At 45.9% G+C, this 18,357-nt stretch overlaps 1 protein-coding gene and 1 non-coding gene across 6 annotated transcripts in view; one reads left to right on the top strand and one right to left on the bottom strand.

The window, feature by feature from the left end:
- The window catches only part of ARHGEF37 (Rho guanine nucleotide exchange factor 37), a 53,277-nt gene that overhangs the window by 12,358 nt on the left and 22,562 nt on the right, over positions 1-18,357 (top strand). For all 5 annotated transcript variants that reach the window (XM_044231623.1, XM_044231638.1, XM_044231630.1 and 2 more), the window contains exons 2-4: positions 3,387-3,583; positions 4,754-4,877; positions 14,206-14,353. In XM_044231623.1, the coding sequence (XP_044087558.1) occupies positions 3,398-3,583; positions 4,754-4,877; positions 14,206-14,353 (458 nt within the window). In that variant the 5' untranslated portion in view covers positions 3,387-3,397. The remainder of the gene's footprint in view (positions 1-3,386; positions 3,584-4,753; positions 4,878-14,205; positions 14,354-18,357) is intronic.
- On the bottom strand, positions 12,942-13,046 carry LOC122898231. Its single transcript, XR_006382920.1, has one exon. It is a non-coding gene; the product is annotated as a U6 spliceosomal RNA (small nuclear RNA).

The raw sequence follows: 18,357 nt of genomic DNA, 5'->3' as shown, positions 1-18,357 counted from the left end.
GAGCCACCCAGGTGCCCCCTTATTTTTATTTTTAAAGATATATTTATTTGAGGGAGAGAGAGAGTGCATGAGCACAGGGGCAGAGAGAGGGAGAGAGTCTCAAGCAGACCTCACGCTGAGCTTGGAACCTGACGCAGGGCTTGATCCTATGATCCTAAGGTCATGACCAGAGCCAAAACCAAGAGTCCACACTTACCCACTGAACCACCCAGGTGCCCCCATTGTGGTTTTACTTAATCACATTTGCCTAGTTACTAGTGAACCGGGCATCCTTTCATTTGTGTATTAGCCATTTAAACTTCTGCCTTTGTCAGTTTCCTGTTCATACCTGTATCGGCTAGAGTTTAGTTGAAGAGAACACAGGTCATTCTGTTTTAACCAGAGTTGGAGGCTCAGCTAACTGCACCATACAGGTGTCCCTCCATGTCTTTAAACAGCATGCAGGTCCTGTCGATTGAGCTTTTGGTTTATGTGTTGTTCTTTGACTTTCTACCATGGAAGATTCAGTTGTTTTTACTTCCCCTCCATCACACATACACACTCCTTCCACGACCACGTACTCCCAGTAGAGTTACACATCATGTTGTTTAGGTCACTTGCATTATAGTGTGTATAAATTGTATTTATAACTGAACCAGGCAGTAATGTACACTTACTTTTATTTTTCCTGCACAACTTTTTAAAATTTCATTTATTTATTTTTAAAGATTTTATTTATTTGAGAGAGAGAGCGAGTGAGAGAGAGCGTGGGAGAGTAGAAGGTCAGAGGGAGAAGAAGACTCCCTGCGGAGCTGGGAGCCCGATGTGGGACTCGATCCCAGGACTCGAGGATCATGACTTGAGCTGGAAGCAGTCGCTTAACCAACTGAGCCACCCAGGTGCCCCGGCACAACTTTTTTTTTTTTTTTTGCTTTTAATTTTTTATTATAAAATATGACAAACAGAAAAGTGAAGCTGAGTGAATTTTCACAAAACAAACCCCCATATAAGCACCACCCAGGTCAAATAATGACCACCACCCTGGGAGCCCCCCATGTCTTCTCTTATTATCAGTCCTCTTACCCCTTCCACAAGGGTAACTGCTCTGGCACAGCTTTTTTAACAATTGTTTTGTGTTTGTTCAATGGTCTATCTCTTAGTTTTGTATGTATGATCTGTGTGATTATCCCCAAAGATATACCATATTCTTTATCGATTCAATGAATCTATTCTCAGGACGTTCTAGCGCCTTCTGAAATACCATAGACTGTTTGCCACCTGCCTGTAGCCAGGGGTCAGTCCTAGGATTTTCCTTCCCCATCTGGGGCTTTCCTTGGCCCTTCTCACTGTTGATCACCAGTGTCCTCTACCTATGTCTTCCTCTTTCCTGTTTCCCTATTTTGGTGGAGGATATTTATTCTCCCATAGTTTTCTGAGAAGAGGAACATACAAAGATAAATTTTCTAGGCTTTCAAGGTTCTGCAGTTTCTCCTCAATGGCTCTAGATACAGATTTTTTAAATACTTATCCTATTAGGGACTTGTACTTCCTGGATCTAAGAATTCATATTTTTTTAACAAATTCTGGACAATTCTTACTCTTATCTCTTTGAATATTACCTCTCCTTACTCTCTTTATTCCTGCCTTCTAGAATTCAGATTTGATGCATGAACCTTCTTATTTCAATATCCAGATTCCTTAAGCTCTTGTTCATATTTTCTATGCTTTTCTCTCTCTTTAGCAATCTGGATAATTTCTTCAGATCTCTGTGCCCTTTTGGTATTTCTCTTTTATAGATGTCTATTTAATCTGCCTATTCAGTGTTTAATTTTGAAGGCTTTATGTTTAATTTCTGTAAGTTCTGTTTGGTGCTTTAAAAAATCAAAATTGCACAGGTCTTTTTTTTTATATTATGAGGTTTTTTTCCCCTTGCTTATTTTACAATTTTTACCTAATGGTTTGACTCTCTGGTGTTCTTGGGGTCTACTCCTGCTCATTGCTGTGGAGTCTGGATTGCAGACTCATCTTCAGGACAGGTTTCACAGGAGGAGACATTTTATTTCTATGAGCACTCAGAATAGCATTAGTCCAGAACTGTTTTTGTTGGTTTCTCAGCTTTGGGTTACTTGCGCCACATGTGTAGTATCAATTTGAACCTAAAGCCCAGTGAGGGCAGGCCTGTTTTTATGGATTTTCAGAGGGGACTTTTTGTCCTCGTGTAGGACCCAAGCCAAGAGGACTTCATCTTCTCTGTGAGTGGGGGACATTTTTTTTTTTCGATCCACCATTTCACTGGAGTCTTTGGGGGTCCCAGTTCTGTGAAGAAGCTTGTCAAAGATAAAACAAATTTATCTTTGTTCCTGCCTGAACACCTGTGCCCAAGTCCCTGGTTGCCTGAACTTGGCCATGCCCTTTTCCCTGCCCACTCTTCTACTTGGGGCCCCAGCCACATCTGCTCAGCTGCTCCTGCTCTCCTCTCCAGTTCTCTCTGTTTGGGAGTCCTGCTATTTCCTTTCTTCTCTTACAAGCCCTGCCGGGCTGTGAGGAGGGAGTTTTATGCTGATCCAGACTGTCTAGGATGTTTTGTAGCAGGGAGGGGTTTTAGGCCATGTTGTTCACAGTATTGCCAATTGTACCTTTAAGCCTAGAGATAAAAGGGTTGTGAGAGTGTCAGGGAGGGAAGGTCCATCTGGCTGGGAGGTTCAGGAAAGGGAAGGGAAGATGAATGTCCAAGGGTAGAGACATGGGAGGGGGCCCAGCAGGTGCAAAAGCACAGAGGCAGGAAATGATTGTGCAGGCCCGGAGGAAAGCACGTAGCTCTCTTTGGCTGGAGGATGGTCTGTGGAGGGGAAAATGAGCTTGGAGCCGGACCACAGAGCAGCAGGGAGCTGTTCAATCCCCACAGTGCAGAATGCCATGATCACAGCTTTGTTTCAGGAAGTATAAGCTGGAAGCACCTCCAGGATGCGTGGGTGTGGGCGGCAGCCAGAGGGAGAGGGCTTTAGACTTGGAACAGTGCCCCTGGAGGCTATGGAAGAGCCCATGGGATGGACTGTGGGGCCCGAGTGGGGTAGTGGGGGTAGAGAGGAGGGAACCCCTGGGACAGAGGGTGGGAGAGACTGGGCTGAACCAAATAAAGAAATCTGGGTCAAGAGCTGGGAAAAAAATAGAAGAAAAGCTAGGCAAACACATTATCTGAATCCTGGAACATGTCAGCAATTACGAGCCTTGTTCTACCTTTTCAAATTGCTCAGATACTGCCCACAAATGCTAATACACATTTCATCATGCGATGTGCAAGCTAGAGATGTTTTTAGGCCACTTGATGAATAGTTGTCTTTGGATTAGACACAGTATGTTCCAGTAGAGCTCCTGGAAGTGAGTTGGGATGTGTTTGCTTTTCCTAGAACCTGCTGACATGGCTGAACATGGGACTGATGAGCCATCCTCCAGGACAGGGAGTCCCGACGGAGAAGGCCAGGCCTCTGGGGACAGACTGTCGCTGCATCAGAGGCTGGCTGTCAGGGAGCTCATTGACACTGAGCTCTCCTACCTGCACCTGCTCCGGCTCTGTGCCTCTGACATCAGGAGCTGCCTGCAGCAGGTACGGGGGCTGCACACAGCCTCCCTTAATGGGGCACACCTGGGTCCTGGCTTCCCAGGTCTTCCCCCACAGCTTTTCCAGGGGCAGGCCTGATGGAGGGGAAGGTGTGGTGACGGGAAGTCATCTGGATGGAAGCTGGGGTGCTTCCATTTACTGGGCGTGCAGCCTTCAGCCAGGCCTTTAACACATCAGAGCCTCAGTGTATGCATCTGCTGAATGGAGAGAGGAGTAGTCACCCCAGAGAATTAAGTGAGCTAATGCATAAAATAACCCTTTATCAAATTTAGAACAAATTGCTTAAACTGACCTATATTCCAGTCATCTCATTTAGGAAATGGCAACAGGAAGAAGTTATCACGATGGTGGGTTTTTACATCTTATTTTTCCTCTTGATTTCAGAAATAATATAGGCTCTCTTTATAAAATATAAAGTATCCCTTAGCGTAAGCACCATTAGGGCAATGTACCCCCAGTTCTGGACTCACAAATCAGAGACTTCCAATTAGTGTGTCTTGAATGAATGAAATACTCAAGTGGGAAATGTGCGAAGTGAAAGTTTTCTCATATTTTACTTTCCAGAAATTAGGATTTTTCTCTGTAGGCATTAAGCAAACAACTACAGGTTGTTACTTACTCCAACAAGAATAAGAGCATACTCTAGAAATCTTTCTGCAGTTAGCTCTTCCTACTTGATTGTGCATCCAGGACACACACACACACACACACACACAATCTCCTGCATACACCCATGCACATATATAGATGTCCTACAATAGAATTGCCAGTTCATAGTAGCTGGAGTTCTGAATATATGTCAAGGTAATGGTGGTGGGTGCCAAGTATGTCAGAGCTGGAAGGAAATCCAGCTTTTGCCCTGATCTGACAGATAGGGAAACTGAGGGAAGAAACATGATGGCTGCCAGCAGATCTGGGATAAAACCCCAGTTCAGCTTTCATTCCATGCTGAGCCCTCGATCTCTTCCTCACTTCCTGTAGAGTAATGAGAACACCTAATTTATAAAGTTTTTCAAAACCTTGCGAACATTCCCACTGTGACAATATTCCCAAGAGTAATAGGACCCTGAAGGTATGAATGTTCTGATGTCCAAAGTCTGCAAATAGTCCCTCTGCTCAACTCCCAGAGACTCCTATGGTTTTTGTTCCTTCTAGCTGCCCCAGGGAGATCTGGATGTCCTGTTCTCAAATATCGATGATGTCATTGAGGTGAACAGCAGATTTCTTCATGATCTGCAAGAGACAACATCCAGGGAAGAGGAACAAGTGTACTTAATTGGTAAGCAAAAGACAAGGCAGTTGTTAGCCCTAGGTTCCCATGAATTGTCCTCAGCATGTGGGTATTGCTGAACTGTCTCCAGTTCCAGGGAAATGCAGCTCAATGGGAGTTTTTTTTGGGCATCTCTGAAATACAGCATGACAGAGGTGGTAGGACCCTCAAATAATATCCAGCCTAATCCCATCACTTTACAGAAAACGAGACTGGGGCCCAGAGACAAGGGGGGACAAATTTGGTCAGTGGCCTGGCTGAGCCATTAGTTATTTACTAAGCTTAGTTATGTACTGAGCACTTGCCAGTTACTATGCTGTGCGCTGGGTCACAGCATCAACAAGTGAGTCCAAGTTCGCATTCTTAAGGCTTGACAAGTTAGAGAACAGCAGATAAACAGATAAACAAGAGAATTTTAGAAAATAATTTAGAATTTGAAGAATAGAAACAAATGCAGTAACCCTTGGATACGATAGTAGTCCTCTTAGGAAAGGGGCATTTGAACTGAGATCTGAATATTAGGAAGGAGATGGCTATGGGATCTGGAGGGAGAGCAGAGAGAATGGCTGTGCAAAGGCCCTGAGGCAGGGATAAGCCTAGAATGTTTGAAGGACAGACAGAAAGGAGCCTAGTATTACTCCAGGGAAGTTTATGAGGGGTGTATGTTTGGAGATGAGATGGAAAAGGTGGAGAAGGACTGAATCATGTAGGGCCTTCTAGGTCACGGTAAGGAGTTTGGATTTTATTCTGAATGTGATGAGAAACTACTAAACGGTTTTGAGCAGGAAAGCGATATGGTCCTATTTATCTTTTTGATGACCTCTTTGGCTGTTGCGGACAGTGGGTATGAGGGAGTGGCAAGTGTGGACGCATGAGACCAGTGGGGTCCTCACTGTCACCCAGGTGAGAGATGGTGGGAGTGTCTTCACTCTGGGATGGTCAGGAGGACCCTTTAGAGCGTAAAGGAGGTGGGATGAGTGGGGATAAACCTCACACTTGTGTCCCACATTCTCTTCTCATCTGTTGCCCTGAGCTCACACCACAGAACCACAGGTCAGGGGTTTTGAGTGGAGTCAGGCGGGAAGGGTAAAAGCGTACCAGGTAGAGAAGGGGGGCAGGGAGGGCACCCAGCCCAGGGCCCACCCAATTTCCTTGGCCTTTACTTCACCAATCTACCCTTTCTGAGACATGAATGACGATGGAGATTAAAAATAACAAGTACACACTTTTTTTTAGAAAGCCCATTTTCTGAGTGTTTACTAAATGCTTAGCACTGTTCTGGAGTCATGTATTAACTCATTTCATTCTCACAACAACCCGGAAAGGTAGACGCTGCTACCTCATTTTACAGTTGAGGACATGGAAGCACAGAGTGGGGAAGTAACCCATCGAGGTCACACGGCTAGTGGCAGAGTCAGGATTTGAACTTGGTAGTCGGTCTCCGGAGCCAGTGCGCTCTTAACTGTGGCACTGAGCAGCTTCCACGTAGTGGAGAATGGTAGCAAAGCCTGTGAATGTGTTTATTATTCCCTTGAGAATAGAGTTCCTTATTGAAACAGCAATGCAAATGAGTTACCATTTCCTATAAAAGACAGATGAACACAAAATGAAAGAACAAGTAGCTGGGTAGATATTCTCAACATTTATCTTTTTATCCTTATTTCTGTTACAAATTACCTTTATTTGAGTGGGAATCAGTATAATCTCAGGCTGAGGACATGCTGGGGTCCAGGGGCTCAGTCAGGTTCTCCTGTTGCTGTGGTTTGAGGTTCGATGTGGTTCCTTGTGTGAGGGGCCTTGCTTGCCAGTCTCTGCCTTCCTGGTTGACCTGCAGCAAAGAGTCAGGATGTCACTTTGTTTTCCAAACACACCTGGTGATCACTCTGCTACCTGCCTTCCTGGTAGAACTGCCAGATAAAATACAGGTCCCAGGGGGGCCTGGGTGGCTCAGTGGGTTAAAGCCTCTGCCTTCGGCTCAGGTCATGATCTCAGGGTCCTGGGATTGAACCCCACATCAGGCTCTCTGCTCAGCATGGAGCCTGAGCCTGCTTCCTCCTCTCTCTCTGCCTGCCTCTCTGCCTACTTGTGATCTCTGTCTGTCAAATAAATAAATAAAATCTTTAAAAATACAGGTCCCAATTAAATTTAAACTTTGGATAAACAATGAATAATTTTTTAAAGATTGTATTTATTTATTTGAGAAAGAGAGAGAGAGAGAGAATGTGCACGAGCAATGTCAAGCAGACTCCCTGCTGGGCGCAGAGCCTGATGCAGGGCTTCATCCCAGGACTCTGAGCCAAGGTCAGACACTTAACTGCCTGAGCCACCTGGGCGCCCCATCAGTGAATAATTTTTTAGTATCAGGATGTCCCATGCAACATTTGGAATATATACTAAAAATGTGTTCATTATTTAGCTGAAATTTAGTCCTGTATTTTTTTCCCCTCTGATATGGCAGTTCGATTTCCTGTTCTATTTTCTATTTCCTTTACAGAGTCTACAGAAAATAGCCTCCCCATCCTCTGATCCTTGTGGTTAGCCGAAAAAAGGCACAGAGAATCCATATGGCTCTTCTCTTCGGTTCCCTATGTGCTGGGTCAAGACTGCCCTGGCTTCTGCCAGCTCTCTATTCCTGATCTTGCCAGCCCCCTCGCCTTCCTGCATAAGGAAAGCCCTTCTCCCAATCCTGCAGACACAGCATTTTAAAAGATTTTTAGATCTCAGGCATAGCTGTCATTAACAAGCTTTTTTTCCCCCAGATAACTTAGGTCCCCTGTCCTTTTCGAATGAGTCCATTACAACTCTGACATTCACAGGCGTCTCTGCCCCGGGTTATCTCACCAGAAGGTGCCCTGGTGTAGCTCAGTGCAGTCCAATAGAAATGTAATTCAAGCCACACACGTCATTGAACATTTTTGAGTAGCTCCATTTGGAAAATTAAAGAAGATAAAATTAATTTAAGTATATTTGATTTATCCCAATATGTTCAAACTCATATTTTTTTTTAATTTATTTGAGAGAGAGAGTGAGAGAGAGAATGAGCGAGGAGAAGGTCAGAGAGCGAAGCAAACTCCCCATGGAGCTGGGAGCCTGATGTGGGACTCTATCCCGGGACTCCAGGATCACGCCCTGAGCCGGAGGCAGTCGTCCAACCAACTGCGCCACCCAGGCGTCCCCAAACTCATATTTTTTTAAAAAGATTTTATTTATTTATTTGACAGAGATCACAAGTAGGCAGAGAGACAGGCAGAGAGAGGAGGAAGCAGGCTCCCCACTGAGCAGAGAGCCTGAGGTGGGGCTCGATCCCAGGACACTGAGATCATGACCTGAGCTGAAGGCAGAGGCTTTAACCCACTGAGCCACCCAGGCGCCCCTCCAAACTCATATTTTAACATGTGATCAATATAAAAGTTATTCGTGAAATATTTCGCTTCTTTTTTTGTACTATCTTTGAAATCCAGTGTCTTTTATACTGACAGCACATCACAATCAAGATTCTCCATATTTCTAGTCCCCAAAGGCCACATGTAGCCAGTGACCTCTGCCTCTGGGCGCTGCGGGTCTAATGGTTTGGAGTCTGACTGGCAAGGCTCTGCTGCCCACCGGTTCCTGTGCGTCTCCGAGCCTCAGTTTCTGCCTCTTTGAAATGTGCCAGCCATGACGCTGAGCAACACAGACTAGCTCTTTCATTCTCACAATACTCTGACTAGTTGATTACTATTATTATTGTCTCCATCTTACTAAAGAAAAACCTGAAGCTCAGAAAAGTTCAGTAATTTCCTCAAGGTCATACAGCTTGGCCAGGCAGAGTCAAGAGCCGTAACCCTTGACCATCTTAACTCTCTTTCTTGTCTTTTTGATTCATCCCAGCTGTAGGTATACTTTTTTTTTTTTTTAGAAAGATTTTATTTATTTATGACAGAGAGAGACACAGTGAGAGAGGGAACACAAGCAGGAGAGTGGAAGAGGGAGAAGCAGACTCTACTGAGCAGAGAGTTGGATGCGGGGGCTCGATCCCAGGACGCGGGGGTCAAGACTGGAGCTAAAGGCAGACGTTTACCCACTGAGCCACCCAGACATGCGATAGGTATTCTTTTGATGCTGGGAGTAACTTTTCCACTGGAGTGATTTGTTTACAGTCTGTGGCCATAAGGCAAGACGAAAATAAGTTAAGTCTTGACTTTTGCGTTCCTGGTGTTCCTGCCCCTTTGGATAGCCATACTTCTGGGAGTTTGCCTTCCTCTACCGCCAGCCACGCTACGCTACAGTTCTTTGCCATCAGTCACATTTGTGTTGACTCGTTCCTGGGTTAAGAAAAATGTGGGAACCGCCCTACATTTCAGGGCTGCCCCCAGGCTGTCTCTTAGCTGGGATGGTCTCTGCTGTTGGCTGATCTCCTGGCATGCACATTCTCCCTAGCTGCAGTTTTGTGTCCTCTTTGCTCTGTGCTCTCTCCTTCTGGGGGCTTCTCCTGAGGCATTCTCTCTGAGGATCGGCGGGGCCAGAACTGGGAAAGAGGACTGGTCCTGTGTGGCAGTATGGGTAGCTGAAAGCTAGACCACGCCGAGCTAGGCACTGTCCCATGTGTCTGATGGAGTCTGGTCTAGGTCAGAGGCCCAGCCTGTAGCTTCAGCAGGCAGTAGGGTCTGCTGGGCTTTCTGTGGTCCACAGCCCCCCCACTCCCATTCTTGGCTAACACATTCCTCTTCACCCTCACCACTTCCCCCTGGATGGACGACCATAGGCTCTTGTGGATGGGTGAGGTAGTTTTCTAACTGCCATTCCTGTAACCACTTTTGACCCCTAGTTTAGTCTCAACATTGTATAGATCTTTTTTTTTCTTTAATTAATAGAGTTTACTTTTTAGAGTGCTTTTAGGATTACAGATAAAGTAAGTAGAACGTACAGGGAACTCTCATATGGTCCCATTCTCCGTAACTCATAGAAGTGGAATCACAGTATTTGTCCTCTCATGTTTGGCTCTCACTTGGTATAATGTCTTCAAAGTTCTTTTTAAACTTTCTAAATCTTGGGCATCTGGGTGGCTCAGTGGGTTAAGCCTTTGCCTTCAGCTCTGTTCCTGGTCTCAGTCAGGGTCCTGGGATCGAGCCCCGCATTGGGCTCTCTGCTTGGCTGGGAGCCTGCTTCCTCCTCTCTCTGCCTGCCTCTCTGCCTACTTGTGATCTCTCTCTCTCTGTGTCAGATAAATAAATAAAATCTTAAAAAAAAAAAAACTTTCTATATCTTTTTTTTTTCAAGATTTTATTCATTTATTTGACAGAGATCACAAGTAAGCAGAGAGGCAGGCAGAGAGAGAGAAGAGGAAACAGGCTTCCCACTGAACAGAGAGCCCAATGCGGGGCTCGATCCCAGCACCCTGGGATCACAACCTGAGCCGAAGGCAGAGGCTTTAACCACTGAGCCACCAGGTGCCCCCAAACTTTCTAAATCTTAAAATAATTTTAGATTTACAGAAAAGTGGCAAAAATAGTACAGAGGTCCTAAACAACCCTGAAACCAGCTTTTCCTTATTTTTTTTTAAAGATTATTTATTTATTTATTTGACAGAGAGAGATCACAAGTAGGCAGAGAGGCAGGCAGAGAGAGAGAGAGGAGGAAGCAGGCTCCCTGCTGAGCAGAGAGCCCGACGCGTGGCTCGATCCCAGAACCCTGGGATCATGACCTGAGCCGAAGGCAGAGGCTTTAACCCACTGAGCCACCCAGGCGCCCAGCTTTTCCTTATTTTAACATCTCAGATATCCATAGTATATTTTTGATACCAGAAATTAGCATTATTAATGCTAATTAATTAATTAACACTATTAACTCTACAGACCTTATTCACATTTTGCCTGCTTTCCTACAGATGTCTTTTTTCTGGCCCAGGATCCAATCTGGATTACCACAGTTCATTTTATTGACATGTTCTCTTGGCCTTCTTTAGTCTGTCTGTCTTTTGTGACCATATACTTCTGAAGAGTCTGAGCCAGGTTTGTAGTTTATCTGTCACTTTGAAGTTTTCAGTTACTAAAATTAAAATGATATTATAGATTATATAAAAGCTTAGGTATGTATAATCTATATTTTATAAGTTATAAAAGTACCTATTTATAAACATTTTATGTATTTATGAAATTAAAATTATTTTTGGCATACCTGAGTGGCTCAGTTGGTTAAGCCACTGCCTTTGGTTCAGGCCATGATCCCAGGGTCCTGGGATCGAGTCCCACATCAGGCTCCTTGCTCAGCAGGGAACCTGCTTCTCTCTCTGCCTCTACCTGCCACTCTGCCTGCTTGTGCTCGCTCTCTCTCTCTGACAAATAAATAAATAAAATCTTTTTAAAAAATTAAAATTATTTTTATTCTTAAATTGACATTATACATTTTTGGCAATAATATCCTGGCCAATGTCCTGTCCTCCTTAGTGTGTCAGAACAGGGGCACTTGCTGTTCCCATATGTTATTACTTAGAATAATGTTAACTTTGATCACATGGTTGATTGAAGTTAATATCTGTTGTGTTTTCCACTATAAATATTATTCCACCATAATTACTATAAGTAATATATATAATTTCCCCCTTGTTATTCATAAATAGCTTACGGAGAAAAACTTTGATAGTATCCAAATGTCCTATTTCATCTCAAACTTTCACCCATTAGTTTTTTTTTAAGATTTTCTTTATTTAGGGCGCCTGGGTGGCTCAGTGGTTTAAGCCGCTGCCTTCGGCTCAGGTCATGATCTCAGGGTCCTGGGATCGAGTTCCGCATCGGGCTCTCTGCTCAGCAGGGAGCCTGCTTCCCTTCCTCTCTCTCTGCCTGCCTCTCTGCCTACTTGTGATCTCTCTCTGTCAAATAAATAAATAAAATCTTTAAAAAAAAAAAGATCATCCCTTTTTTTAAAAAAAGATTTTATTTATTTATTTGAGAGGGAAAGAATCAGAGAGAGCATTAGCAGGGGGAGCAGCAGAGGGAAAGGGAGCAGCTGAGGCAGAGGGAGAATTCTGCAGGCTCCTCACCGAGCAAGGAGCCTGATGCGGGACTGGACCCCAGGACTCTGGGATCATCACCTGAGCAGAAGGCAGACACTTAACCGACTGAGCCACCCAGGTGCCCCACCCATTAGTTTTAACATCCATCAGTGGTTCTTGCCTACAAGAACTATTACTGGTGTTCTCATTGTAATTTCTATTTCGCTTATCCCTTTGACATTTATTAATGGCAATTTTTCTATAAGCAAGAACTGTCCCTTCATGAGCATTCATTTGTTCAGTTATTTATTTATGACAGTATGGCCTCTTGAATGTTTACTTTATTCCGTGAGTCAGAATCCAGTACTATGGTTATTTATTTTCTTGTTCAGATTGTACCAGTGTTGGCCATTGAGAGCTCCTTCCAGTTGGCTCCCGTGTCTTTGTAGTATGCCTCTGACAATTTTTGAGAACATCCTTATTTTCTGACACCACAAGGTGTTCCAGGCTCGTCTTGTGTTTCCCTGCCCTGTCTTTGGAATCAACCATTTCTCCTAGGATCCCTGGTTCCTATTTGGGGAGCGTAGTATTTAGACACCAAGCTCTAGGCTGTAAGTGTGCTCATTGCCCCTGGGATGTCAACTAATAGAGCTGGGATATATATGTATATATACTAATGTATGCATATACACTACATTTATTTCTATATCTATCTGTCTGTATTTATATATTGAAACTGTGAACTCATACTGATACCTACAATTCCAGTCCATCTAATCCATGCTTACCTCTCATCCCTATTACCCTATCCCATTCCCTCATTCTTTCCACCCCAATCCATCCACCTGCTGCAGGTAACCAATCTCATAAATTTCTGATTTAAAAATATGGAGTGTGGGGCACCTGGGTGACTCAGTCATTAAGCATCTGCCTTCCACTCAGGTCATGATCCCACGGTCCTGGGATCAAGCCCCACGTCCTGACTCCCTGCTCAGCGTGGAGTCTGCTTCCTCTCTTTCTCTGCAGCTGCCCCTGCTTGTGTGCACGCGCTCTCTCTCTGTCAAATAAATAAAATCTTTAAAAAATAAATAAAAACAAAAAATAAAAATATGGAATGCATCACAGATTTGCCTGTTATTGTGCAGGGACCACGCTCATCTTCTCCATATTGTTCCAACTTCTATGTATGTGCTGCTGAAGCCGAGCGCTAGACTGGTCTTTTTAACACAGAAAGCAGATCATCCCTCCTCAAACTCCTGCTTCTATTAGAAGAAAACACAAACACTTTACTCCATCTTACCTACCTACTTGAGGCCCTGTGTGATCTGGCTGCAGTTACTGGATTATTTTCTCTGCTTGGTGCTCTTGTTTACTCTGCTTCGGCTATTCTTGCCTTTTTGCTGTTGCCCATATGCCCAGTGCTCTCCTGCCTAAGGCCTGAAGCCCTTTGCATTTTCTTTCCGAAAGCCTGGAGTGCTGCTCCCACTCCACGTTCCCAGGGACCGGTGCTTCTGGTCTCTGATAAACATGCACGTCCTCCTGGAGGCCTTCCTTATGGAGATCTTCTACTGCTTTCTAACGCTTTGTTATGCTTCTTCATATCATCGCATTGTGATTGGTGTAACGTATTTACTTACTGCCTGTCTTCACCACGGGGTCACAGGCTCCATGAGACAGAGACTTTGTTTTGTTCGCAGGGCACAGAAGGGGGCATGACGTCTAATCCATAGATAAGCAGTTGGTAAATATTGTGGGAGTCAAGTTTGCATCAGATGTTTTTACATGTTGTGTTTGATTTAGTTCTAACAACAACAACAAAAACACTTGGAGGTAAAGACTCTTATTCCAATCTGTAGGTGAGAAAATGGAGGGTCCAGGAGGTCAAGGGCTCACCCTAGGTCATGCCCCAGGGGAAGGGTTGGCTGGAGAGCTGTTCCTGGTCCTCTCTGACTGCAGAGTCCATGCAGGTGACAACCTGTGCTCTGCTTGAGCGTGTCTTTGTAGACTGGGGGTTTGAAGTTGTCCTTGGCACACACGTGATTATAAAGGTGTGACACGAGTATGTTCTGGGGCCTGTAAAGCACCTCACAAATAATATTACTGCTGTAATGATAACTGTGCTTTAGTAAGACTCCCCGGGCGCCAGCCTGAGCAGCGTTCCGTCACATAATCCTTCCAGCAGCCTTTTGAAAGCAAGATGGAAACTCAGGAAGAAGAGGTAATTTGCCCAAAGTGGCCCAACAGGTCAGGCCTGGTGGTCCTAGTCCCCAGCGAAGGGCTCATCTGTCTAAGTCATCACCTCCATTTCCCAAGTGAGGGGACAGACAGACATGCCTTTGGGGGTCCCTGTTGCTTTTTCACCATCAGGCAACTTGTTCCTGGAATTCCAAGAGGAGCTGGAGCGAGTCTACAGGGTCTACTGTGCCAGCTACGACCAGGCCTTGCTGCTGGTGGAGACCTACCGGAAGGAGCCGGAGCTGCAGCGAGAGATCCAGAGCGTCATCGAGGCTGTGGTGTGAGTCGCACCACCAGGGCACGTGGGCTCCTGCTGCCATCGGCCCTGGGGGCGGGAGCTGTCCACGTCTCTCCCCTCCTCGGTGCTGCCCGTGCTGCTGCAGGGACACAATCCCCGACTCTCGGTGGCTTCGAGTAACAAAGGTTTATGCCTTCCTGATGCTCCACTGCGGGTCACCTGAGGCTCTTCTCTGGGCCATCCTCGCTTTGGGGCCCACCCTCACAGCAGCCACTTTCTGGGTTATTGCCAGTAACTGCGGCAAAGGGCAAGGGAGCTCTGGAGGGCCCGATGCTGCTAGTAAGTGCTCCAGGCCAGGGGCGTCTGAGTGGCTAAGTGGGGGAATTAGGTGCTCCAGGCCAGAAATGATATGCATCCCTTTCTCGTAATTCATGGCCCAGACCTAATCCTGTGGCTTTGTCCACCTGCCAGGAAGCCAGGGTATGCCACCCTGCCTGGGGGTCCAGAGGTGGAAAAGCAGAAACATTTGGTGAACAGCACTCCTTTCTCCCAAGGGAAGGGCAGTGAGATGGTGGGAACCATGTGCTGTAGGCAGCATGGCATGAGGCGGGCTCGGATCACCCCGGAAGGCCTCTCCACACACAGTTGAAATAGGATCCAAACTGCCTGGGTGGCCTTACCACCCAGAGCTGGCACAGTGGGTAGAAGCTCTAGATAGAAATTTGGAGAGAGTAGGGATTCCTGGGTGGCTCTGTCAGTTAAGGGTCTGCCTTTGGCTCATGATCCCATGGTCCTGGGATCGAGTCCCATATCTGGCTCCCAGCTCAGTGGGGAGTCTGCTCCTCCCTCTGCCTGCTGTTCCCCCTGCCTGTGCTCTCTCTCCCTCCCCATCTCTTTCTGACAAATAAATAAATAAAATATTTAAAAAAAGAAACATGTATAGAACAGATATTTTTTAAGTTAAAATTTTGGGTGGAGAACAGTTACATAGTTCAGAAGCTTTTTTTTAAATTGATGCCCCAGGGACGCCTGGGTGGCTCAGTTGATTAAGCAGCTGCCTTCGGCTCAGGTCATGATCCCAGCGTCCTGGGATCGAGTCCCACATCGGGCTCCTTGCTCGGCAGGGAGCCTGCTTCTCCCTCTGCCTCTGCCTGCCTCTCTGTCTGCCTGTGCTCGCTCTCTCTCCCTCTCTCTCTGACAAATAAATAAAATCTTTAAATAAATAAATAAATAGATGCCCCAGAGGCTTTAAAAAATCCAAATTTATGCAACACAAAAAATCCTGTCCTGTCCAATCCTGTCCGTTCATTTACCTAAATACTACTCCCAGCCCCAAAGTCATGCTAACCACTTGTAAATTGCTTGTGGATCTTCGTAGAGTTCCTTTATGCATATAGAAGCATGCTGTCATTTTACTGCCTTTTTGAAGAAAGTTTGTATTTTTTTTTCCCCTCACCATGTATCGTGGACACCTTCCTATTTCAGTGCATACATGTATGAGCCTTTGAACAGCGTGTTCTTCTACCACATGGCTGTTCCCCAGTTCATTTAACTGGTTTCTATTAATGGACATTAATTTGCTTCTTTTCTTTCGCTATTACAGATAGCGTTCAGTGATTATTCGTGAGTGTATGTCATTTTACTCAGGTGCATATAGTTCTTTTTTTTAAGATTTTATTTATTTTAGAGAGAGCGTGTGTGCATGGGTGGAGGGATGGGCGGTACAAGAGGGAGAGAGAGGATCTCACGCAGAGTCTTTGCTGAGTGTGGAGCTCAATGCAGGGCTTGATCTCAGGACCCTGAGATCATGAGCTGAGCCAAAACAAAGAGTCAGACACTCAGCCGACTAAGCCACCCAGGTTTCCCACAGGTGCAGGTGTTTCTGTAAGGTGACTGTCCAGAGGTGGACTTTCTAGGTCAAAGAAAGCATATATGGATAATTTTGCTAAGATTGCAAACTTTCCTTCTATAAAGGCTATCCTGTGAGCAAGGTGTGGGTGTCTGTTTCCTCATAGCCTCACCAGGGTGTGTCATTAAACTTTAGAGTAATGCCACTGAGAGAGGTGACAAATGGTGTCTCAGTGTGGTTTCATTTTGCATTTACTTCTCATGATTAAAGTTGGTCATTTCTTTATATATTTAAGATCATTTATATTTCCTTGTCTGGGATTGTCCTGCTTCTTTTCTATTTCAAAAAGGCTTTACCTTCCCCAGGACAAGCTCCCCAAATGGAGATAGATGAAGGTCATTTTCTGGAAATCAGAATAGTGCAGGAGGATGAGGGGTGGTTGTTATTTTATCTTACTTAGACATTCCCTTTACACCCAAGAAAAGGACTGTAGAGAGTAAGATCTTTGAAGATGATGTTATCTCCTGTGGAAGCTCCTGCTTCCTCCCCTGCTCCTCTCCCTTGTCTATCCCCCCAACCTCCTGAAGCCTCCTTTTCAATTACCCTGGCCCCTCGCTACCCCCCAAAACTATATTCACGTCCCCCTTTGATTCATCCTTTCATGGGTCTTAGAAACTTAGGTTTTGGGGCACTTGGGTGGCTCAGTGGGTTAAGCCGCTACCTTTGTTTTTTTTTGTTTTTTTAAAGATTTTATTTATTTATTTGACAGATAGAGATCACAAATAGGCAGAGAGGCAGGCAGAGAGAGAGAGAGGAGGAAGCAGGCTCCCCGCTGAGCAGAGAGCCCGATGTGGGACTCGATCCCAGGACCCTGAGATCATGACCTGAGGCGAAGGCAGCGGCTCAACCCACTGAGCTACCCAGGCACCCCCAAGCCGCTACCTTTGGCTCGGGTCATGATCTTAGGGTCCTGGGATCCAGCCCCACATCGGGCTCTTTGCTCGGGGAGAGCCTGCTTCTCTGTCTCTCTGTCTCTCTCTCTGCCTGCCTCTCTGCCTACTTGTGATCATTCTCATAAATAAATAAATAAAATCTTAAAAAAGAAAAAAGAAACTTGGGTTTTTGTGAGGGTTACTAAATACATTTCAATAGGAGAGTGGCACATATGGGGCATAAGGGAGCAGTGGAGACTGTGGCCAACCAGAGCCAACAGACCCCGTGTAGAGAGCAGCTGCAGCCCTGTTAACATTCCCTGTGTAACAGAGCACCCAGAACAGAATGGCTTAAGACAGACACGTGTTTGGTTCATTTTGCTGCTTGTTAGCAATATGGCCGGGCTCCATAAAAGATTCTTCTAGCCCCGTCTGAGCACCTTCACATGCCCGTGATCATCTGTAGGTCAGCATTGCTGATCTCAGCTGGGCTCTCTTGTATGTCTGAGACACCGAGCTGACTCAGCTCTGGCTATACAGGCTCCGTCACCTGGCAGGTGGCCCAGGCTTGTTCACATGGTGGTCACAGGGTTGAGACAGGGGGAGAGCGGGAGGGAGGGAAAAGGGAGGTGGGGGGGGCAGGAGAGGGTAAGGCCTTGGGAGGTCTCGGCTGGGAATTGGTGTTCTGTGACAGACCCAAGGTGTGGAAAAATTGACGCTGCTTCTCAAGGGGAGGAGTTTCAGGGTCGTACTCAAAGTGGGTACAACAGCAGCCGCCACAACAAAGGGGGTGCCTGCGGAGAGTAGAATAATTGTAGCCCTGCTTTACAAACCATCCGCCTCAGTTGCCATGTAGGACTGTGAGTCCACTGTGGCCAGACCCTCCGACTTCTCAAAAGAAGTCAGAAACTGTGATAGAACATCTCCCAGGTGCCAGATACTGGCATCGAGCTCAGACAGGTTAGAAGCACCGTCGGGGGGCCCTGGTTGGCTCAGAGGCTGCGGTTTCTCATGCTTCCCACACTCCGGTCTTTGCCAGCCAGACCGGTCCAGGCTTTTCTCCTGGGCTCCAGTGCCACGCTGCCCAGTGGTGGACCTGGCTCCGCTCCAGCTCACCTTGGCAGAGCCATTTCATGTCTCCGAACCTGGTTTCCTTACATGTGAAAGGGGGAGTAGTAACTGTACCTCATGGGGGTTTGGACTCACTTGTACCCAAGTGACACTGTAAACCCCAGATATTACCCTTGCCCCGACTGGGCAGGGTT

The sequence above is a fragment of the Neovison vison genome, chromosome 1 (assembly GCF_020171115.1).
Source record: "Neovison vison isolate M4711 chromosome 1, ASM_NN_V1, whole genome shotgun sequence".
NCBI classification, from domain to species: Eukaryota; Metazoa; Chordata; class Mammalia; order Carnivora; family Mustelidae; genus Neogale; species Neogale vison.
Note: the sequence above shows the minus strand (reverse complement) of the source record. Positions and strands in the feature narration are given on the sequence as shown.